This window comes from Oryx dammah, unplaced genomic scaffold (genome assembly GCF_014754425.2).
Source record: "Oryx dammah isolate SB20612 unplaced genomic scaffold, SCBI_Odam_1.1 HiC_scaffold_29, whole genome shotgun sequence".
Taxonomy (NCBI): Eukaryota; Metazoa; Chordata; class Mammalia; order Artiodactyla; family Bovidae; genus Oryx; species Oryx dammah.
In genome coordinates, this window is record NW_024070213.1 from 97,563,365 (window position 1) to 97,587,780 (window position 24,416).

At 40.1% G+C, this 24,416-nt stretch overlaps 1 protein-coding gene and 1 non-coding gene across 7 annotated transcripts in view; one reads left to right on the plus strand and one right to left on the minus strand.

Annotated features, from left to right (window-relative positions):
• ATP2B1 (ATPase plasma membrane Ca2+ transporting 1) overlaps positions 1 to 24,416 on the plus strand; it is a 133,178-nt gene that overhangs the window by 103,004 nt on the left and 5,758 nt on the right. For 2 of the 6 annotated variants that reach the window (XM_040234434.1, XM_040234433.1), the window contains exons 16-21: positions 13,434 to 13,625; positions 13,863 to 14,076; positions 14,508 to 14,719; positions 16,134 to 16,241; positions 18,169 to 18,351; positions 18,741 to 18,854. In XM_040234434.1, coding sequence (XP_040090368.1) covers positions 13,434 to 13,625; positions 13,863 to 14,076; positions 14,508 to 14,719; positions 16,134 to 16,241; positions 18,169 to 18,351; positions 18,741 to 18,854 — 1,023 coding nt within the window. Of the gene's footprint in view, positions 1 to 13,433; positions 13,626 to 13,862; positions 14,077 to 14,507; positions 14,720 to 16,133; positions 16,242 to 18,168; positions 18,352 to 18,740; positions 18,893 to 24,416 lie in introns of all 6 variants that reach the window. The other 4 variants (XM_040234437.1, XM_040234436.1, XM_040234438.1 and 1 more) reach the window with 3 other exon arrangements.
• LOC120858986 lies at positions 862 to 994 on the minus strand. Its single transcript, XR_005720008.1, has one exon. It is a non-coding gene; the product is annotated as a small nucleolar RNA snR80 (small nucleolar RNA).

Below are 24,416 nucleotides of genomic sequence, written 5' to 3' on the forward strand. Positions count from 1 at the left end.
TAGGCACTCACCTAATTCAAATATTCATTTAGACATAATTTACTGGCTGAATTTTCTGCTTGTTTGGTTTCTTTGTTACTAAATTGCTGTTGATTTTAAACACCGTCCCTCTACTCTTGAGGGACAACATGTAAGCCAAAATTGGTTTATAAGTCTAATTTATATAATAACTTTTTTTGATGCTGGAAGAAGACTTCTTTTGAACAGTTATAATACGTTCATACATTTACATTGTACTCTGTAAAGTACATAAGTGTCTGTATCTCATCTAAACCTTTTAGTGGTCCTGTTAAATTATTTATGCATATAAATAGTTATGCATTAAATTAGTTATGTGTATTTAAGAATAAAATTAGAAATCTTGCACTCAACTGAAAATGTCTTGAGTAACTTTTCAGAATAATCATTTAATATATAATAGATCTAATCTTGTTTGATTGAAAACAATCTGCTTCACGCCACCCAAGTTCTCAATTTATATTTGATTATTTTAAAAGTGCAAAAAAATTTCAGCCTTTCATTATTTTCTTTATACTGTAGCCATAGTACTGATGAAGTGTTTACTATAAAATAGATATCATGAAATACGCATGCTACATAAATGTTTAATGATTAAAATTAGACTGTTGAATCTTTGAATCCACTCCTAATGTTTCAGTGTTGGAATGAATCTTTGTACTTACCATGACATAGAAAATTTAAGTATTTTACTTAATTTTAATTTGCTTTATTTAACTTTTAGAATATACAAGTCCAAAATCACAATTCTCAAATACAAAAATACAAAACTGAATTTTTTCCCCTAAATTTGCAGCACACTCATTTATTGCAAAAAAATATTCTGGATGATGTGAGGGTGTTATTTATCACACTTAAAATGAACATTCATAGTCATTGTAGAAATAGAAATATTAATGTGTATTATGGGATGCTAACCCTGTCTGGGAGAATTAGTGATAGAAGGTATGTGCTTCTAGAGTATGATCAGGCTTTGAATTTTGAAATACAGTCAGGCCGCAGGTGTTTCAGAAAAGAGAATTTTTATGTGTACCCGTGTTTGTTTGCATAATTTATCCCTCTGATGTTTCACTGCTCAAATAGAGGTTTAGCAGAACCATCACGATGGTGGCTGCCTTTCAGCAGAAGTTAGGGAGATGGAAGAAGGAAATGATATGGGTAAAGTACCCTCAACCAGTAGCTGTGAACCCAGAGTTTCCCACTCTGCCTTGTCCCAGACTCATTATGGTAAGCAGGACGTTGGTGGGAACCTCTGAAGAGTGGAGAAAAGTAGCTGAGAGGATAAGGAATATTTCAGGGCCGTTGCTTTGGCTGTAAGCAAAACAGGTTCACTTTGGAAACACAGAATCATTGCTCTTGAGCGTTTAGCAGGATCCTTACTTCTGCTCTCATCTGGACAGGTGACCAGGAATGTATTTATGTACAATGCATTTTAAAATTCAAAAACAAAAAACTTTCTTCCTGAAACTTCGGTGTTTAAGGCAGATGCTAAGGGCTTTAAATAAAGGCAGGTAAATGTAGTATTTCAAACAAAAGCACAATACAGCTGCTAGTCTTATTTGATTTTTAAGCCATGAAAGTTTTAAGCGCATTTTACCACCTGTTTTTTTAAAGGTAGCACGTCAAAAAAAAGTCTAAATTTATTTTAGATTTTTTTTTTTTTTTGTATGGAGAAAGGGTAAGTGCTTAGTGGCTTGGAAGCCACTTGAAAAGCACTTTCAAGTGACTTGAAAGCATTCTTGCTCAAGCTTGAATTTACTTTGTGTATTTGTTCACTTCTTCAATTTCGTATTTTAAAACTGAAAGACAAAATTATTTATCTCAGGATTTTATTAGAGACCCACAAAAAATTGCTATCGATTAGATCTTTGTAAACCTGTCTCTTATATTTCAGACAAATAGTATTTTAAAAGTCAATTCTCTTCCTCTCCTTTTTTCCTCTCTCTCTTTCCCTTTTTCTCTCTTTCTCTGTGTCTGTATCTATGTGTATTTGGCAAATTCAACATTAAAATGTACAACAATAAAATAAAGGGGCTCTAATGTGAGTACATTATTAGCTTGCAAAGAGACCTGGCATTTTCCCCTATTTAGCCACTCCTTTTAGAATTCCTTTAGATGGCAAGTCTCCATGCTGTGTTTAAAATATGATTACATTATTTTTAAAATTATATTGCATTATTCTTACCGAGGGCCTTCCCAGGTGGCACTAGTGGTAAAGAGCCCACCTGCCAATGCAGGAGACAGTGGGTTCAATCCCTGGGTTGAGACCGTCCCCTGGAGGGGGGCATGGCAGCCCACTCCAGTATTCTTGCCTGGAAAACCCCCTGGACAGAGGAGCCTGGTGGGCTACAGTCCATGGGGTCCCAAAGAGTCGGACACGACTGAAGCAACTTAGCACCCACGCATTCTTACCAAAATTCAGTTAAGCACACATCTCCAGATATTTCTGTCGTCAAAGCCTGAATGCCATCGTCAGGCGACTGTATGCTCCTCGGTTCTGTCTCGTCACAACAAAGATTTGGGGTGACGGACATTAAAGCCCCCCTCGGCGTGTCGCAGCTCTCGGGTCTCAGGCTGTATTATAGCTGTCAGGTCTCGAACGGACCGAGTTATAGCCCTTAGACAAATCAGTGTGACAGCTCAGTGTGACAGCTCTGTTTTATTTAGATAATAGCAGGAAAATCCATCTTCAAGGCGTGAGGGCATGTCAAGCCAAAGATGTGAAGAGAGGAGCGCTCCAGCGCGTGGGAAAGAGAGAGAGTGCGAGCCCTTTGGCTCCTCTTTTTATATGTGTTTTCTTCCCCCCGGGCCTGCCCTGTGCAAATTGGGCTTAGCCAGGAGTGCTGTTTGTTCTACCTGAAGTCCTCATTCCAGTCCTCAGACCTTCCTTTGACCTTCCTTTGTTCTATTTTCGCGGGTCTTTCCCTTCCTTGTCTTTTAGCCAGCACCGTTTTGGACTCCTGTTTTCTATTCTAAGTACCTAACATTAACCCCTCAAGAGACGAGAGGCCCAATACTTTGGGAATAGGGGCGTCAAGGTCTCGCTGGCTACTTCCTGCTGAACTGGGATGGCGAGGGGCATTGGGCCTCTCCCTCTTGCTAGTCTCAAGCCTCAGAGTCCTTATAGTGGGGTCCATCTAAGGGTGAGTGGTGTTTTACATGGTTGGCCGTAGTTTTATATCTTTGTTGAACTGGCACTGCACGTTGTAGCTTGTTGACCTGGTGGCAGAGGCTTGGCCTCGATGGTCTCAAAATTGGAGACTACTGCATCCCCGGCTCTTCTTATTCCATCCAAGACAAAGCCGCTTCCGTCAGGGCACCAGGTTTCCTCAGGATTGGTCAGAGGATCTTCTGACAATCCCTCTCGGGGTTTTGTCCAGTGGTCCAAGGTTTCTAGACAAGAGTGAAAGGGGAGAGAGCCCTCGGGTAGGTAGGAGGGTGGCTGGGTTAAAAACCTCACAAGGGGATATAGTGAGGCCTGGATTTTCCATCAGCATTACTTGATATCTGAGGACTCTTTGATCGGACATCCATAAATGGCCTTTCCCATTTAGGAGTTGTTTTACTTGGTGGCTGGTAAAAATTGTTTGCCCCCAAAGGAGAGTTTTAAAGCATCTTCTATCATGATTGCAATAGCTGCAAGATTTCGAAGGCGGGGGGCCAGCCTCGGGCAGTTGGATCAAGCCTCTTGGATAAGTAAGCTACAGGCTGGGGCTCAGACCCCAACCTTCAAGTTAACACTCCCAAGGCTACTCCCTCTCTTTCATGGACGTAAAGTTGGAATGCTTTTTCTGGGTCTGGCAACCTCAAGGCAGGTGCCTGAGTTAAGGCCTGTTTTGGTGTAGCCTCTGCCTTCTTTTGAGGAGTTCCCCACATCAGTGGGATTGAATCATCCTATCCCTTTAAGCTTTCATATAAGGGCTGGGCAGTTAGACCATAGTTGGGTACCCAGATTCTACAATATCCAGTTAGCCCCAGGAAAGCTCGCAATTGTTTTCAAGTCGTGGGGGAGGGCAACTGGAGGATTCCTTGTACCTGATCAGAGGACAGCCTCCTGGACCCCGTGTAATCTGAACTCCCAGGTAAGTGACCTTTGTCTCGTCCATCTGTGCCTTAGCACAGGAGACTTTATATCCCCCTTCTGCCAAAAAGTTTAGAACCTGAATTGCATGTTGTTGGGCATTTTTCTCATCTGGAGAGCAGACCAGTAGGTCATCTACATATTGTAATATTGTCCCATTAGGTCCCAGGTCCAGATCTAGGAGATCCCAGCTAAGGGCCTGTTCAAACAGGTGGGGGCTATCTCTGAACCCCTGAGGTAATACTGTCCAAGTTGTCTGTCGGTACTTTTCTCCTGGGGCCTCCCACTCAAAGGCAGAAAGATATTGGGATTCTTTAGCCAGTGATATGCAAAAAAATGCATCTTTGAGATCCAAGACTGTAAACCACTTGGCCCCGGGTGGGATTTCTCCCAAGATTACATAGGGATTGGGTGCTGTGGGATGGAGGGGGGCTATAGCTTCATTTATGATCCGGAGATCTTAAACCGTTCGCCAGGTTCCGTCCTTTTTCTTTTCTGAGAGGATTGGGGTGTTACATGGCAAATTGATGGGGACCAATAGCCCACAAGTAAGGAATTTGTTTATTAAAGGCTGTAGTCCCTCCCGAGCCTCTCTTCTGAGGGGATGTTGTTTCCGGTTAGGAAACTGAGTGGGATCTCGGAGGACAATGATGACCGGTTCAGCTTGGTGGGCTCATCCAGGAATCCCCTGGTCCCACACCTGGCAGTTAATTTTGTCTTCCCCTAGTTTTTGGTCCCTCTCTATTGAAGGTGTAATGGGTTCTTCCGTAGTAACCAGGAGCTGTAGAGCTCTAGGGGCTGAAAAGCTTCCCATCACAAGGGTGGTCCCCAGTTTAGTGAGTATATCTCTTCCCAATAAGGGAATAGGACACTTAGGGACCACCAGAAACTGGTGGGAAAATATTTGTCCATCCCAGCAACAAAGAAGTGCTCGGGTGGATCTTTTAGTAGTTGTTTTTCCTGTAGCACCCAGAATGGTACAGGTTTGGGAGGAGAAGGTTCCGGAGTAGGAGATCAAGACAGAGTAGGTAGCCCCTGTATCAACCAAGAAATTCTCGGACCTACCTGCCACATCCAGTTGCACCCTTGGCTCCAGCCCCGTGATGGTTATCTGTGACAGGCGGTCTGGCTGGAGCGGGCCACTTCAGTCCTCTTGCACCATCATAGGGAAGGCTTGGCGCTTGACCTTGAGGCTCTTGGGTGCCAAGGGCAGAGTGCTGCCCAATGTCCTAGTTGATGGCGTTTGTGGCAAGCCATTCTAAAAGACTTGTCACGGTTCGGACACTCTTTGGCCCAATGCCCCGCCTGTCTACAGATTAGGCATTTGCCTCGTGCCTTGTCCTTCAAGGACTTGGGGTGTGCCATAGGGCTTCCCTGGAGGGCGGCCAGCATCTGGGCATTCCTTGTCTCTTTCCTTTCCTCCCTTTCCTGGGCTTGGCCTCCCTCTCCTATTCTCTGTTATGAAAGGTATTGGTGGCTGTCTGGACCATCTCATCTAAAGAGGCAGCAGGGTCCTGCTAATGGAGCTGTTGTAACTTAATTCTGATGTCTGATGTACATTGGGACAGGAATTTGTCCTTTAAAATCACCTATCCCTCGTAAGAGTCTAAGTCCAGGTTGGTAAACTTTTGGAGGGCCTCTTTTAGCCTCTCCAGAAAGGCAGTGGGGTTCTCATTGGGCTCCTGAGTTATTGCTGAGACGTGGGCGTAGCTGATTACTTTTGTTGGGCTGCTTTCAGTCCTGCCTTCACACAGATTAGAAAATGATCCCTTTCCCAGATGTGCTCAGGGTCATTATAATTCCAGTTAGGTCGGAGGAGGGGACTGCAGTTTTCTCTACTGGGTATTTATCGCTTGACTTGTGAAGCCCTGTTGCATGCCTTCGAGCTTCCTTTAAGACCCTAGGATGCTCAGGGTCAGATAAAGTTTAACTAAATATGACCATGATGTCCTTCCACGTCAAGTCAAAGGCCAAGGTAGTATGTTGGAATGTATCTATATATTTGCCTGGGTCATCTGTATAGCTTCCCAGGTCTTGTTTGATCTGTCTTAGTTCTAAGAGGGAGAAGGGCTTATGGACCCGGGTTGGTCCGAATTCTCCAGTTTCAACTAAGGGACATTCTCGAGGTGGCTTTTGTGGAGGGGGTGCTCCTGGATATGGGGGCACATTTGGATACAAGGAAGGAGCACCAGACAACTTGGGAGCTGTGGGAGGTGAGCCTTTACGGAGGTGGGGGAGGGGGTTCCTCCTCTTGGTTGCCTGTGCCTAACACCATTTGCCTAGTAGGCTCACTTTTAGGGCGTACAACAATCCCATACTTAAGACAGAGTTCCTTCATATCTCTTAATCGGAAGAAAATTTGGACATAGGGGATCTCTGTCTATTTCCCTTGTCTTTTGCAGAATAATTCTAATTGCAGGATGGTATTGTAATTTAAAGTCCCATCCTCAGGCCAGTGTTCCTCATCCCCCAGTGGATACTGTGGTCACACAGTGGCACAAAAAAATTTTAAGCAACTCCTCCTCAGAGTTAGAAGATCAAACAGCTTCCGGTTATCAAGGATGCATCTCAAGGGCGTCTGCCGGGAAGTGGATTGATTATTTCCCATCTGAAAGACAGTCATGACAGGGAGGAAAAGGAAAAGAAAAAACTAATAGGCCTCCTTTACTTTCCATGGGTGGACTTCCTTAGGGGTGAGTCTTTCTGAAGCTCATCCTACGCAGTACTGTTGCAACCTGAGAGCCAGGCGTTCCCAGGTCAGGGTGCAGATCCCCGGGCAGGCTGAGGCGTGACAGCCTCCTGAGAATTGGGTCCCTGAGCAGGTCCCTGAGACTGGCGGATGCCCGAGCAGGTTGAGGCGTGACAGCCTTTTGAGGATCAAATCCCTATGCAGGTCAAGGCAGGTTAACCTCCTGGGACCCCCGGACTGGAGTTGGGCGTCCCCAAGACCTCCAGCGTGACCAGTGCTGAGTAGGATTAAGGGGTTGGATATTAATTATATAGTATTTCCCTCCCAAGGCCAGCTATTTTCTGATTGTCCCTCCAGAAGATTGTAGAGGCAACATTGTGGGCCCAGATGGGGCTGAGGAAAGGAGCGTGAAACAGGAGGGAAGGGGGCAGAGCACAACCTTTGAAAGAATGACATAACACAAGGGCATAACGTAAACCAATTAAAATCAGTTGGGTCCAACATGACAAGTTAAATTCAGTTCAGTTCAGTCGCTCAGTTGTGTCTGACTCTTTGCCACCCTATGAATTGCAGCATACCAGGCCTCCCTGTCCATCACCATCTCCGGAAGTTCACTCAAATTCCCGTCCATCGAGTCTGTGATGCCATCCAGCCATCTTATCCTCTGTCGTCCCCTTATCCTCCTGCACCCAATCCCTCCCAGCATCAGAGTCTTTTCCAGTGAGTGAACTCTTCGCATGAGGTGGCCAAAGTACTGGAGTTTCAGCTTTAGCATCAGTCCTTCCAAAGAACACCCAGGACCAATCTCCTTTAGGATGGACTAGTTGGATCTTCTTGCAGTCCAAGGAACTCTCAAGAGTCTTCTCCAACACCACAGTTCAAAAACATCAATTCTTCGGCGCTCAGCCTTCTTCACTGTCCAACTCTCACATCCATACATGACCACTGGAAAAACCATAGCCTTGACTAGACGGACCTTAGTTGGCAAAGTAATGTCTCTGCTTTTGAATGTGCTGTCTAGGTTGGTGATAACTTTCCTTCCAAGGAGTAAGCGTCTTTTAATTTCATGGCTGCAGTCACCATCTGCAGTGATTTTGGAGCCCAGAAAAATAAAGTCTAACACTGTTTCTACTGTTTCCCCATCTATTTCCCATGAAGTTAAATTCAAGTAAACCTTAATCCTCAATCTGTAAACCAAAAGACACACCCAGAGGTGGCAGGACAGCTCTAAGGCACTGTCAAAAGAGGGAGGGGTGGGTGGTTCCCCAGTGATTGGGATGATCCTCCCACTCGTTAGCATATGAGTTCACCCCGCCAGCAAAACCTAGCCAGGCTGCATTCCATGGCCCCAGCCCTTGTGGTAGGCAATGGCCCACACCCTGAAGAATGGCTTCTCTGAATCCTAACAAATCCACCTCTTACTTACCACTTTGTCTCTCAATGAATTTTTGCAATGAGACCGAGCCTGAGCTTCATGGGTTTTGGCCGGGCTTGAGTCCTGGGAGAGAGAGAGCTGAAGGACAGGAAGAAAAAGCAGTGGGAAAAACGTGCCAAGGGATCCCCTTCGTAGCCTGCCAGAAAGCCTGCTAAATTCCTGACCTGTGCTCACAGCTTTCATTGGCCTGATCCTTGGCACAGAGAAGAGAAAGGACAGAAGAACCCGCACCAGCTTGGGTAACAGCTACTGGGGCCCAGCAGATGGTGCCTTTGGGACATGCCAAGGAGTAGCCTCTCCAGAGTCCCTCAGTTGCACCTACTGCCTCCCGCCTGTTCGTGGGGGTTCAAGGAAACAAGAAATGAGAGATTGTAAAGGAATTAAGATTTTGGTAGGCATGTCCCTCCAGCCATAGGAGCGAGGACCTCCTACCTTAACTGGAGGTCTTCTGGAATCTGAGACTGAGACACGTGACCTTTGTGCTGGGTTTGTTTTTCACTGTCTTGGTTTCCAGCACAATGGGCCTCTTGTCAGTTCCCTTGCTCTGGGTTTTCTTCGTGTTCCGCTTCTACTGTGGGAGCTTTCACTGAGTTGGGCTCCTGCTATGCTTGGCTTACCCTTGTGGCCAGCACCGCGGTTGTTTCAGCCAGGTTAAATCCGAGTCACGGCACCATAGATGTCAGGCGAGTGTATGCTCCTCGGTTCTATCTCGTCACAACAAAGATTTGGAGTGACGAACATTAAAGCCCCCTCGGCGTGTCACAGCTCCTGGGTCTTAGACCATGTTATAGCTCTCAGGTCTTGAACGGACCATGTTATAGCTCTTAGACAAGTCAGTGTTACAGCTCTATTTTATTTAGATAATAGCAGGAAAATCCATCTTCGAGGTATGAGGGCATGTTGAGCCAAAGATGTGAAGAGAAGAGCGCCCCAGTGCGCGGGGGTGGGGGGGCCAGCGAAAGCGAGCCCTTTGGCTCCTCTTTTTATATATGTTTTCTTCCCCCTGGGCCTGCTCTATGCAAATTGGGCTTAGCCAGGAGTGCTGTTTGTTCTACCTGAAGTCCTCACTCCGGTCCTCGGACCTTCCTTTGACTTTCCTCTGTTCTATTTTCGCCAGCTTTTCCCTTCCTTGTCTTTTAGTCACTGCCATTTTGGACTCCTGTTTTCTATTCTAACTACCTAACGCCACGATGTATTAATATTTCTGAAACCAGGTATGCATCTGTGGTAATAAAATCTTCCCTAAGGTAGTTAAAATATCTTAATTTAAAATACTTTCAAACTATGGGTTAATGAACATTTGTTTCTTCTCCAAACATTGAGAAGCTGTTCCCAGTATCTGGGCCAGAGGTGAGTAGTTGCTGCCTCCTAAAGGTTCAGCACATAAAGGAGTAAATCAGTGAAGCACAGTGGCAACAGTGAAGGACTAAACGCAGCACTGGGAGTGCCTCCAGGAAGAAGTCCTAGACTCTGCCTCTAGAGGCTAAGAAAGGTTTTCTGAAAGAGGTGCCATTTAAACCGAGGGAGGGAGAAAAGTACTGCCAAGAGACTGCCAAGAATTACAAGTAGCCTAACTTCTCTAGAAGAGGGTGTGGTGTTGGTGGGTACTAGATGTGAGGATCAGAAGGGCCTTGACTATGAAGCTGAGCAGTTTGTTCTTTTATCCTGTAGACCAGCAGTTCCCAAGCACACTTCTGAGGTCTGACTCTTCGCAGCCCTTTGGACTGTAGCCTTCCAGGCTCCTCTGTCCATGGGATTCTCCAGGCAAGAATACTGGAGTGGGTTGCCAGTATTCTTGATATTGGCAACCCTGTCCAGGGAATTTTCCCAACCTAGGGATTGAACCCAGGTCTCCTACATTGGCAGGCGGGTTCTTTACCACTGAGCCACCTGGAAAGCCCCAGCAGACAGCTTTAAGAAGCTCATAAAAAAGCTATTTTAAACTCTTTTTGATAGAAAGTTTCCCAGGCTTGTTTCACAATGGAACTAGTTTTTATTTGGACACCAATTAACATCTTAAAGTTGCTTTTTAAATTTCAAAAGATTTTGAACTGGCGACTGTGAGATTTGCATTTGCTAACGATGGAGAAGGATTAGAGGCAGGGAAATGTGTTGGGTTTGGATGTGTTAAGCATGTTGCACATTAAAATATTCAGATTAGGAGCTAGAAACCAAAATTTTAAATTAAGATTGCTCCTTCATGAACTATTTCAAGAAAAGCTTGATTTGGGCTTTGTTTTTGTGTTTATCAAAACAATATTACATAGCTTTTAAAAAGTCAGACAGTTGTATAAGACTTGATAAACTATATCCCCTACCACATATCATTTCTTACAGCTCATTTTTTGACTAAAGAAAACCCAACTGTTTTTGCTGTTTCTTAGTTTGCATCATTGTATCTAAATGGCACAATAACAAGGATTTTTTAAATTTGTTTAATAAAAAGCATCTGTTGATGACTTTTCATTTAGGGAGGTAAGGATTTAGCACTTTGATAGGCACACACAGAGACATCTGTAAGCTTTCATGCACACTTTCTATCCTGTCTTCTCCCATCAGAGTTAGAGATCAGTCAGTATACCATCCTCACTGTGATTGGTTATAGTGAATGGAAATGCTTTGCCAAGCTGAGCCATGTGGTCGCTGATAATTACTGTTACTTCCTTGTGTGACTTTGCACTCACTGTACATTTTCTTTTTCAATTCACCTTTTAATCTTTATCTGTTTATTTTCTTAGTTTTTTTTTTTTTTAATGTTCTTAACACTAATTCATCAGCATCTTCTCCTTTCATGATGTCAGAGATGTCAGGCAGCTTTACCGTTCTGCCTTCTTACTACTACCTCTCCCAGATCTTTTGACATGCTTTAATCTGAACTGTTTGCTCAGCCTGCTGCACAGCTGTCTCTTTACCCCTCTATTATGTTGCATTTGAATTTCTTAGATTTGATGTAATTTTCTTTTTGATTTATGAAGTTGTGTGATGTCATCATCTTTCTTGGTTTACCCTCTCATGTAGTAACACCATCTCCAATAGATTCCTGAGAAAAAGGATTCATGAAAGTTAAACTTTTTCATAACTTTTATGAGTGAAATCTCTCTTTCTTCAAAGACTTCTCCTTGATACTTAGTCCTGCTTGGTATAAAAATCTAGATCGAAAATTACTTTCGCTCAGAACTGTAGATTTGTACCTTCATTGTTACTACATATCATTCTGAATTTTGAACCTCCTTTTGTTTTTCTTTCCATTTTGGTGGTACGTAAGTCTTTCCTTTGTTCTCAGTCCTCTGAAACGTCATGATGTTTTGTCTCAGGGCAACTTTTTTCTGTGAAAACGCATTGTCTTCAATTTTGTGACATTTTCTTATACTCGTCTTACTTCTTCTCCACTGTTTATTCTTTGTGGATTTGTCCCCCTGGTTTTTTAACCTCTTGGGCTTGCCTTTGTCTTTTTATTTTTCTCCTGTCAGCCATACTTTTATCATCTTGCAGGAGTACAGGAGTATTTCCTCAGCTTCTGTTGTATTTTCATATCTGTTATCATATATTTAATTTCCAAGAGTTGTTTTTAGATCTCTGAGTTCTTGTTTCATTGCTGTGCCTTTTGTCATTCTAAGGATTTGATTTTTTTTTTAATGTCTCCTACGTGAATTCTTTACCACTACCACCACCTGGGAAACCCTGATTTTTTTTTTATCAGCTTTTGTCCCTCTGTAGCGTCTGTGTCTCTATCTCCCTTTAATTTAGTCTGTGTCTTTCAGGTTAGTGCTTTCATCACATGTCAAAGTGATGGTTGGTTGTTTGGTTGTTTCTGCATATTTTTACCAGTAGGAAGCTGAAAAGCTGGAAAGCCTGAGGCCTCTACGTATGACTTATCAACCAGAAGCTACCCTGTAAAGTGATCTGGCTTGGCCATTTCACTTTCTTAGGGTGCCGTGAATTTTCGGTATCTGTCGGTCTCATCTCCTAGGATGGTCAGATTTTCAGGAAAGAGTTTTCAAATCTGCTGCCTACAGGGCAATCTTGATTTCTGGGAAACAAGTAGAAGAAGAAGAGTACTGTACTCAGCAGCATGTGGTACCCTTGAGTCTAAAGTTCACTGTTGGACCCGCTTTGGTCAATTAGCAGGCGGTCTCCTGCCAGGCCATGGAGTAGCAAAGTGCCCAGTTGTGTGGGCTTGGGGAGGGCTTCTGGGGCTCCAGTTGCCTTTTCTTTTAATTTTATTATTAAAATGTACCACATACAGAAAAGTTTCTCTGTCATAAGTATGCACTGAATGGATTACCCCAAATCAACAGACCTGTTCTGTGCAAGGCAAGAAATATATGTTCTGTATTCCCATATTCCTCACCCACACTCTCTTCTAATCACTGCTGTGTCTCTCCACAGAGATAACCAGTATTCTGAAGATTCCCTTTGTCTGTTTTTATACTTTGTAGTTAGGATTATCTATCACATGTTATTTTTGAGTCCATCTTCCTTTATGCATCACTGTTGTGAGATTCATCTGTGTGGTTGCATAGAGCTGTAGTTCACTCATTTTTATTAATCCACAACTTACTCATCCATCCCATTCCCCTGTTGAGAGACACTGTTATTTTAGTTTAGACCTTCTAAGTACTTCCTCAGTGTCTTCAGTAAACGTAGGAATTTCTCCTGTTTTTATTCATGCCTTCACCTCTTCATCTGATGCTGTAAGTCCTGAGCCTTACTTAGAAGAGTCCTGGGGTGCAAAAAAAGCAGCTACTCTGCTCTCCCCTACTGTTGGTTTAGGGCTCAGCTTTCTGGGTCTGTGAGTTTCTTAACTATTTAGTTATCTGCTTTCCAACCTCTTATGATGTATCTCTTTTCCCACTAACTTTTAGCCATTGAGAGTTTTTATTTTTTAATAAAAAAAAATCTTTTATGTGACTTTTGGAAGGAACTTGGGGTAGTACTTGTGTCCATTTCTCTCTTTTTTTTTTTTAACCAAAGTTGAACTTTATTGTAAATGTCTCATTTATTATTTTCAATTTCTACTGAGATGAATGTCTTTCTGGGAGACAGTGTCTTAGACTTAACTATATTACCCCCTTTTACAGTAAATATAAGTCAATAATTATTAAGTATAATAGTAAATTTTTGTTTGTAAAATATATATTATCCTTTCAAATATTTAAAAGTTGTATTTTAAACATTCAGTCTAATTCTCAGAAATTTTCTTTTAATAGGGTATCGCTGGAACTGATGTAGCTAAAGAAGCATCTGATATTATTCTCACGGATGACAATTTTACAAGCATTGTTAAAGCAGTTATGTGGGGACGAAATGTCTATGACAGCATCTCAAAATTCCTTCAGTTCCAGCTTACCGTGAATGTAGTAGCAGTGATTGTTGCTTTCACGGGCGCCTGTATTACTCAAGTAGGTTGACAATTTGTTTATTAAAATTTGCTTATTTTAGAGCACAAATGTATATAACCTGCCTTTTTTAAATATTTAAGTATTTAAATAAGTTCAAGCTTAGCATTTTAGGTTAATTAATACAGAAATGTAATTTTTAACTCCTGTACTTTAAGTTTTTAAATAGAAATGGCTTCCTGCGAATTGCTGAATCCCTGGAAAGTTGTGTATGTCTATTAAGAAACCTGTCTTTTCTAGGACTCACCACTTAAAGCTGTGCAGATGCTATGGGTAAACCTCATCATGGATACGCTTGCTTCTCTGGCTCTGGCGACCGAACCCCCCACTGAATCTCTCTTGCTTCGGAAACCTTATGGTAGAAATAAGCCTCTCATCTCACGCACAATGATGAAGAATATTTTGGGTCACGCATTCTATCAGCTTGTCGTAGTCTTTACACTCTTGTTTGCCGGTAAGAATTCAGTGCCCAGTAAATCTTCAGTTGTTTTGGTCCTGAGCTTATATTGCAGATTTTTCAAGAATGTATGTTATTTTTCTTTCTGGCTCCCCATTTATCTTTAATTTTTTCTGTCAGTGGATACTTAGTACATTTTGAGAGGCAGTGTGATAGTAGTGGGAAATAAAGGGTCCTGATTTCTTATCCTTGGCCTAACCACTAACTTAGATGTGATCTTGAACATGTCACCATAGTTCAGGGGGGCTTCAATCTCCTTCCATCTAAGATAAAAGAGTGGTACTGGAGGATCCCAGGTCCCTCACAACTCTTTCTGTGCTGCTGTTCGAGATCAAAGAAAGGTCTGACTAGGTTTTATTGCATGCTTCCTTAAAATGTTCAGTTATTTTGTATGATAATTACAAAGCAATAACTTTTCATTCTTTCAGGAGAAAAGTTTTTTGATATTGATAGCGGAAGAAATGCTCCTTTGCATGCTCCTCCATCGGAACATTATACTATTGTTTTTAACACCTTTGTACTGATGCAACTTTTCAACGAAATAAATGCACGGAAAATTCACGGTGAAAGAAATGTGTTTGAAGGAATCTTTAATAATGCCATCTTCTGCACAATTGTTTTAGGCACTTTTGTGGTACAGGTGGGTAATTGTAAAAGAGAGTTTCAAATATGATTACTGTGTGGAGATCTTAGGTAAGCAGGTGGCTTATTCAAGAAAATACTTGACCTCATTGTGTGGGCCTTCTGTGTATTGCCTTGATGACATCAAAGAAGAATTTTAAATATCACAACTCAAGTGAAAATCTGCCCCATCCTGAAGTTTTGCCTGTGAATGAGCATATTAAGCTAGGACTCCTGCGGTTGCACTGCTGGTTCTGTGGCTGCAACGCTGCTTATGGCAGGGTTTGCTCACGCTCACTCTGTTTCTGATTATCTATTCTACATTGCTTTTACGAAAACTGTTATAATGTTGATCTTATTTAAGGCCAGTCTTACAGCTAACCATTTCTTAGTCTACCTAGAGTGATCCCTTAATTGCTTCTAGCAATTAATAGCAGTTGTATTTCTACAGTTGAGTTCATTATTAAGTAATAATAGGTTTTGAAATAAGTATTTTTAAAATCCACATGATTCTAAATGACTGCATCCTGAGTTGGTTATATGCCAGTTTTATATTTTGTAATATTGTCAAAACAAGGCAGAAGAGAAGTGGAGGATGGGGTATGAACAGTGAGGTTGAGAAGGAATAGAAAGGACCAAATTTTGCCATTTTTATAAAGACCATAATAAGAGCAAACTAAGCATCACTTTACGTGTGGTAAATTCTACGTAATTATGTATTATACCTATGTTTTATATCACCTTGAATTCTGTGGTACTCTTCTATGCAAACGACTGTTAATAGCAGAATCTGGAATCAAAGCAGGTGGGTGAATGGTGCATGATCACATCAGGAGGTCAGTAAACACAGTAAGATTTAAAAAGTGAGCTTTTCAAGGATAGAATCAGACAGTGACGTTGCTAGTTTCAAAATGAAGGTCCAAGAATTTTGAAGCATTTATTCATTCTATGCCTTGGGCACTGGATTCTGAAACCCAAAATTCTCAATTATTTCTCTGCAAACCATTTCTGTTTTAGCTTTCAGTTTTTCTGTCAACTTGAGAGGAACTGTTGCTTGCTTAGTTGTTGTATAGTTTCTGGAAGTATTTTATTTAAAAGAAATCATTATTCTTGATACACTAAAATGTTAATTCCTACTTACTGTCAAAGTTAGGGGTTTTTTTTTGTTTTTAATATATGGGGATTGCAAAAACATAACTTCTTGTCTCTCTACCAAGCAAGTCTGATAACACTTAGTTGCTGGTCTAGATTGATATGCCCAGGACAACTGATGGAAGTAAGGTCATTCTTCAGTGCCTTTGTGCTACTCAAAGCATGTCTGGATCAGCTATTTTGTTTGTTCATTACAAGTCCACAATGAGATATAAGGAGCATGGGTCAGAGTGTAAGTCAGCAAATTCACTAAATAAATTTATTCTTGATTATTCCTCCAGATAATAATTGTGCAGTTTGGTGGAAAACCTTTCAGTTGTTCAGAACTTTCAATAGAACAGTGGCTATGGTCAATATTCCTAGGAATGGGAACGTTACTCTGGGGCCAGGTAAAGAAATCTCATCACTTTTTGTTCAAACCTAAAGTGATTTTTTTTTTTTTAAATTTCTAGTGTGTATACTCTTTAATCAATTCTATAACTTGATTCTAAGTAGTTTTCATTCTGGGTCAAGAAAGGACATTCAGAGATTCTTTTTAATGTAATATTTGCTCTAGTATGTCACTTGGTATTAATTACGATTATGCCTATGCAATAAAACACTAATTTCTTACATAGTCTTTTAACTTGTTTTTTAGAACAAGTTTTACAACTGTTACTAAAATGATACATTTATAACTGGTCAGAATGCTAATATCTGTATCTTTTGCTCTATGACCTACTTTGCATTTTTAGAATTAATATTTTAATAAAAATATATGCTTTAGCCATTTTATCACTCTGTTATATAATTTGATTAAAATGTAGCATTAAAAAAATCTTGAGTTTCAGTTGATATGACAAATGTTTCCATAAAACTCCTGGTGTCTGGAAAAATAGGCCACAAAATAACATTTTAGATGGTTTGGATTGAATGACTTTAACAGTGTACATATAAAATACACTGCCTCAAAAATGAGATGCCCTTCATCTTCACTATGGGTAGCTGACTTGCAGATGTATGTCATTGTTTCTTAAAAGATAAGTGATAACAGAGTGTATGTTCATTTTAAGTCTATTACCATGACTAGGAAACTGATAGAGAATCTACTAACATTTTCATAAATGCAAGTTAGCACATGTTACAGTGTGTAATTGATGTGAACTAATTTATGGTTATTTTGCAAGTCAGACTAAACATTCAGATTGTGCTTAACCTTAACTCAATCTTTATGTGCTTTTTATCTTTTTCTTTTGCTTCTAGGGTCTGAGCTTTCTCTTCTTACTCATTGTAAAGACCTTTTCTAACAGAGATCTTCTTTTAAGTAGGGTCTGTACTAGGTCCACATTTTTCTTTTAACTCTTCTAGTTACTTTATAATGTTCCCTCACAGGCAAAGCCAACCCCCCCAGGCTCCCCCCACACCTGGCTATTTTCAAGAAGAGGAAATTCAATATAGTGTACATGCCTAATAGGCATTAGCAACTGTCTTTGGTTGACATTGTCCATTGATTTTTAGGTGCCATGGTAGAAAGCACTGATTTGTTAAGTCAGGAAACCTAGGGTCTTAGTCACTCCATGAACAAGTCACTTTCTGTGTCTCTGAACCTGTTTCGTCTCTAAAATGAGGTGGTTGAACTAGAAGTTCTCGGAGCAGTTCTGATACTCACTGCATGCCTGTTTCTCCTAACTTCCTTAAGAAATGGCTGTTAACACTTACAAGTTAATACATATTGGTATTGTTCTATCTTTTATGTCTTCTGGGGTATTTGTTCCTGTTTGGTATCATTCTCAATCAGTGTTAATCCAATTTTAAATAGTTATACTTTATGAAAATAAATACATTGAATAAAATCTATTTTCAGTGCAGCCTCGAAGGTTTTCTGAACTTTAGTGCGTTTTTTCCTCATTGAATTCTTAAAGTGCTAATGAAATGTAAATTTCTTTTGCATCCTGTAAGATCGATTTTCATTTTATTTGAAATAAATACTAATATGAGTTTAAGTGTATACATATACATATATATATATATATATATATCAAAGCATGGTTGAATAATTCATGGTCTCGAATGTCTTAAATAAAATTTGCAAATGTAATCAGGTTATTTTCATTCAGGGAAACTTTTGCCCTTCAAACTTAAATCTTTTCTGTAGCTAACAGAAGAATGTTTTTTGTCCTGAGAACGAAGGCCTGTGATGGACAAGGTTTCATTGCTTCATTGGTAAAGATAGTTGGCTCTTGAGTGCAGCTTTTCATTCCTTTTCTGTATTGAAGTTGATCACTTTCATTGTATCTTGATATGGTTTGTTTCTAAGTTCTCTCCCCTGTGTTGTAGCTTATTTCAACAATTCCAACTAGCCGTTTAAAATTCCTCAAAGAAGCTGGTCATGGCACACAAAAGGAGGAGATACCCGAGGAGGAGTTAGCGGAGGATGTGGAAGAGATTGATCACGCTGAGCGGGAGTTGCGGCGTGGCCAGATCTTGTGGTTTAGAGGTCTGAACAGAATCCAGACACAGGTATGGGCCTGGTGGAGAGGTAGGAGAGACGATGGGAGCGGGAGCCAAGGGCCTTTGGAGCTGGGGAGGAGGTTTGAATGTGCTCCTTCGCTTCCTTTCTAGCCTCCCCAACCCACAGAACTTACTCTTTTGAAAAATAGTACTGGTGCTTGGAATGAGTGCAAGTTTTAACTGACCACGAAAGAATGTGTCCGTATGCCCCTCAGCTCCTTTTCTCCTAGCTTTTTTTTCCACCCCCTTCATCTCCAAATGCTCCTCTTGCCTATTTATCTGCTCTGTAAAAAGTGCCTTTTTCTTTACTTTTTATATGTTGATAGATGGAATGGTCCTTTCTCTTGTTCTCTCTCTCTCTTGCTGAGCAAGCTGTCACAATCTCTGATTCCTTGCAGATGGATGTAGTGAATGCTTTCCAGAGTGGAAGTTCCATTCAGGGGGCACTAAGGCGGCAACCCTCCATCGCCAGCCAGCATCATGATGTAACAAATATTTCTACCCCTACACATGTAGTGTTTTCCTCTTCTACCGCTTCTACTACTGTGGGGTGTGAGTGTGTGTTCCTAAGTGCATGAAATTAACATTTCCTACTTCACACACCTAACGTTTCTCATTTTCTCCTTAATGTTTAAATTCATTGTTCAGGCTTTTCATAAAGCTTTCTTTTCGTAAAGTGGATTGAGACCTCAAAGTGTTGTCGTTGTTGTCGTTTTATTTCTTAGAGGGCTAGATAACAGGTGGAAGAATTGAAACCAAAAGATCAGACATGACATCTTTGTCTCTACGCTAACTCCGATAGTTAATACGGGGAATAAAACTGTAGCTTAGAATTTGTGAAACTACTATAAATTTTTGAGTATATGCCTTTAAACATATTCCATTCTGCATGACTCCCAAAAGCATGTGATTTGAAACTGATCTAACAGAACCAAGAAATTGTGTTTTTAAAGCTGAAAATGAACTTAGTGCCTTGACTTGTATCTTGATCAGTTTAGAAAGTAAGTTGGTACCCTGAAGAAAAGTTCTGAGCATATACCCAGGTGTTTGCCTTCTTAGACTTCCCTGGTGGCTCAGACAGTAAAGCATCTGCCTCCAATGCAGGAGACCCGGGTTTGATCCCTGGGTCAGGAAGATCCTCTGGAGAAGGAAATGGCAACCCACTCCAGTACTGTTGCCTGGAAAATCCCATAGACAGAGGAGCGTGGTAGGCTACAGTCCATGGGGTCGCAAGGAGTTGGACATGACTGAGTGATTTCACTTCACTCACTTGCCTCCTTAGCCTGGACTTTGTGGGCTTGCTGTGAATTTTTTATTTATTTTGTTTTGTTTTGAGGTGGAAACCCTGTAGAAGCTTCTAAGTTCTTTGGTATTTATGTGAGGTTTTTTTTTAATTTATACAATCAATTTAAAATTGCTTCCTAGATAAGATATTCTAATGAGTTTTCCAAAGAAGTAGGGAAAATGCATTAAAATTTTTTTTTATTCAGTTTTTTTTTTTCTTTAAGTTTACTCAACTTTCCCACCACTGCCTACCTCCCACCTCTTACAGCAACCATTTGTTTTTTTAGTATCTGTGAGCTTGTTTTTGGTGGGGGGGGGCGGTTTATATGTCACATATACATGTAAGAGAAATTATATGGTGTGTGTCTTTCTCTGATTTATTTCATTTGGGATAATAATACTCTCAGGGTTCATCTGTGTTTTTGTAAATGTCCAGAATTCCCTCTTTTTTATGGTTAAATACTGTTCATGTGTGTGTCCACCATACTCTGTTTATCCACTCATTCATCAGTGAACATTTAACCTTGTTTCCATTTCATCCTAATAGATGTGAAGTAATACGTCATTGTGATTTTGACTTGCATTTCTGTGATTAGCAATATTGAGCATCTTTTCATGTACCACTTGGCCATTTGTATATATTTTCTGGGAAAATGGCTGTTCAGATCTTTTGACCATATTTTAATTGGACTGTTTGGGGGTTTTGTTATTGATTTGTATAGATTTGTAAATATATATATATATATTTTTGAATATTTGCCCCATATTATATACATAGATTTGCAAATATTTTCTCACATTTTATGAGAACAAAATATTGCCTTTTCATTTTGGTCATGGTTTTCATGATGTGTAGAAACTTTTCAGTTTGATGTAATCCCACTTGTTTATTTTTCCTTTTATGCTTTTGGTGTCAGATTTAAAAAATCGTCATCAAAACCTCTGTCAAGAAGCTTAGCATTTGTGTTTTTTCTAGGAGCTTTATGGTATCATATCTCATGTTAAAGTCGTTATAATTCTGAGTTCATTTTTGTCTGTGATGTAAGATAGTGGTCCAGTTTTATTCTTTTGCGTGTGGTTGTCCCACTTTCCTAACACCATCTATTGAAGTGACTGACTTTCCCCATTGTATATTCTTGATACCTTTGTTGTGAATTAATTGATCGCCTGTGCATAGGTTTATTTCTGGGGTCTCTGTTCTTGTCCATTGCTCTGTATGTCCATTTTTATACAAACTCATGCCAATATCATACTGTTTTAATTACTACATCTTTGTAATACAGTTGAAATCAGGGAGTGTGATGCCTCTGGCTTTGTTTTTATTTCTCAAGGTTGCTTGGCTATTCAGGGTCTTTTGTGATTCCATACAAATTTTAGGATTGTTTGTTCTATTTCTGTGAAAAATGCCATTGGAATTTTGCTAGGGATTACATTGAATCTGTATTGCTTTGGGTAGCATGCACATTTTAACACTATTAATCCTTCCAGCCTATGAATATGGAGTATCTTTTCATTTATTTGTGTCATCGTCAGTTTCTTTTATTACTGTCTTGTAATTTTCAGTATACAGGTCTTTCACTTCCTTGGTTAAATTTATTCCTAGATACTTTATTATTTTTAATGCAATTGTAAATGAGATTTGTTTTCTTAATTTCCCTTTCACATAGTTATTAGTGTAAAGAAATATAACAGATTGCTGCATTTTAGTAAACTCTCCAGAAGTCTTCTAACCTTTATCATCCTTACTCTGAATTAGCTTGTTGATTCCATGGTGGATTCTCAGTATATTGGAAGCATTAAAGATATAAACGCACCCACCCCTCATCTGTACCCTCCAACTCAGTCGTGATATTGATCTTTAGCCAGTGAGAGACTAAAGAGGAATCTTGGGAAACGTTGTTCAGTCGCTCACTTGTGTCCAACTCTTTGCAACCCTACAGACTGCAGCACACCAGGCTTCCTTGTCCTTCACCATCTTCCAGAGTTGGCTCAAGCTCACGTCCACTGGGAAACTGGGGAGAGGATAAATTAAGGGAGAAAGCAATGCTGTTTAAAGAAAAAGAAAGACTGTTCACTCAAGAGTCTACCTGTTCACTGTTTGCTTAAGTAATTTTCATTTGCTATTTTTGACGGTGTTGCACAGCAGGCAGAATAGGAACTATCCCCATTTTACGGGTCTGAATGCTGACTTAGAGTTGAAATGACGTGTCCATAGCTAATAAGCAGAGGCAGCATGATGTAGAACAAAGAACACCCAGGTGCTGAAAAGACAAACTGACCCTATAAGTTTAGACATGTTATATCTTTAGGGTGACTGACTTTAGGATGTTATATTTGTATACATGGACAGATAGCAGTCTTCCTCTTAGAAGTTACCATGGTGCCACCTGCCCGAATGACATGGAATGGGCAGCCTTGTGCCTGGCCTTATGCCTGGGACGGCTGATGTCACTTGCATCCCTCCCTCATCTGGATTCCACATGATTCCTGGCTTTCGAGGGCATGTTACCACTCATGCCTTCACCTCCTGCTCTTAGTGTTCACTTTGTTGTATTTCATAAACACTGCAAGGCCTACCACATGCCCTAGAACCTCCCAACTTTGTCGTCTAGGGAGAGAAGCAGATGAGAAGATAGGAATTTCGACATGGTAATGAAACAGTGTTATAATAGAGTCTTCATCCCTCCCTGAGAAGTTAGGGAAAATTACCTAAGGAAATTACTTTCAAGCTGACCGCTTGATAAAATTTGTTGGTTGAGGAAAGCAGATCCCAGCTGATGTAGTTTAAAACTAAAAGAGTAATGAAATGAAGGAGTTGATGAGGCTGGAATGGAAAGTAAACTTCTGTTTATATCCACAGGAGCCAAACTGAGATTTAATCCTGATATATTCCCTCCCCTCAAAACTGAAAAATTGCAAACTGATAGACAAGTTGAAAGGTTAAACCATACAAAATTCCTTTGCCTGGATTTACCACTTCTTAATGTTTTATGATATCTTGCCTGGTGGCTCAGAGGTTAAAGCATCTGCCTCCAATGCGGGAGACCCAGGTTTGATCCCTGAGTCAGGAAGATCCCCTGGAGAAGGAAATGGTAACCCACTCCAGTATTTTTGCCTGGAGAATCCCATGGATGGAGAAGCCTGATAGGCTACAGTCCACGGAGTCGCAAAGAGTCGGACACAACTGAGTGGCTTCACTTACTTACTTAGTGTTTTATAATGTCTGCTTTATCTTTATAATATTAATATATACCATTTTATCTAATACACAGTCCATATTTAGATTTCTTCAGTTGCCCCCAAAATGTCATATATTACAGCTTTTTTGATCCTGGATCCAAGAAAGGACATTCAATAGTGTATGTTATGATTCTTCTCTCTTTAACCTGGATCCATTTTCTCTACCTTTTTTTTCATAACATTGATTTTCTTTTTTAAAAATCCAGGCAGATTGTTTTATAAAGTGTCCTACATTCTGAATTTGACTGTTTCCTCTTGATTAGCTTTAAGTTAAACTTCTTTTGACAAGTTTTATCTACTAGGTGGTATAAATTCTGTTGATTTTTATTTCAGCAAAATTTTAAACAGTTGACTTTTTTCACTAGGTGTGGTATCATATTAACTGTATTTCTCTGTATAATTGTGTCCCAGGCTTTATATTTAATATGAAATCAATCACAAGCTCTGTTTTAAGTCTTACACACCCACACCTGCTGCAGACTCTTTTCTGATGCACAACTGTGCATCAGAAACCTCTGAGTTGCTGGGTACAGGTAGCCAGGGTAATGGTGTTAATTCATTTAATGGAAGGTTTAATTTTATCACTGGGTTCCTGCACTAATAGAGAATAATCTTAGGAATATCTATGTCAAACTTCTTTGACTCTTTTTTTTAACCTCTTTTTTAAATTGGAGTATAGTTAATTTACAATGTTGTATTAGTTTCAAGGGTACAGCAGAGTGATTGTTATACATCTATATCCACTCTTTTTCAAATTCTTTTCCATTATAGATTATTACGAGATACTGAATATAGTCCTCTGTGCTATGCAGTAGGTACTATCTGGCACTTGACAGAAAATATTTCCCAACCCCTATTCCAGATGATTAAGACATTAGTATTACACAGGTCTCACTTTGAGAAAATTCGAGGTACAAAGACACAACTTGGAAAAGCAACCTAGAATTTTCTTTCCTGTTGCAAAGTATCTTTTACTTTACCGTTGAAATTCTTTAATTTATAGTGCACATAGTGAAAGTATGATGACAAAGTTCGGGAAAAGTCTGTTGCAGAAGGTAAAATAGAACTGTCTCCTGTGTACCATGTTTTGGTCAGTAATATTTTTTTCTCCCATCAAAAGTTAGGATTATATTTAAGAAAATGGGTGGTTTAGCGTGGTACATGATCTTACTTTGCTAGATTTAGTGTAGTGCTTCCCTTAGTCATCACTTGAGTTTCCTAAAATTACTTTATTATTATAATAATCATTTCAGTGTACTGTTTGCTGTATGTGCCTCATGCCTCGGATTTTTTCCCCTCAATGATTTATTCTTAAAAATGTTTTCTTGACATAGGAATTGTTGAATTTTCCTTAAATAGTGTTGTACATAGTAGGTCTTAATTGCTATTAAAAGAATAGCATTTAAAGACTGGATTAAATAAACAGTAGGGGTTGAATTGTCAAAAATAGGTAATCAGTTTCTGCTTAAACTGATTTCTTTGTGGTATTAAAATAATTTTCTATCTACCTACAGTATAATGCATACAATTGTGCTTTTTCATTACTCAGA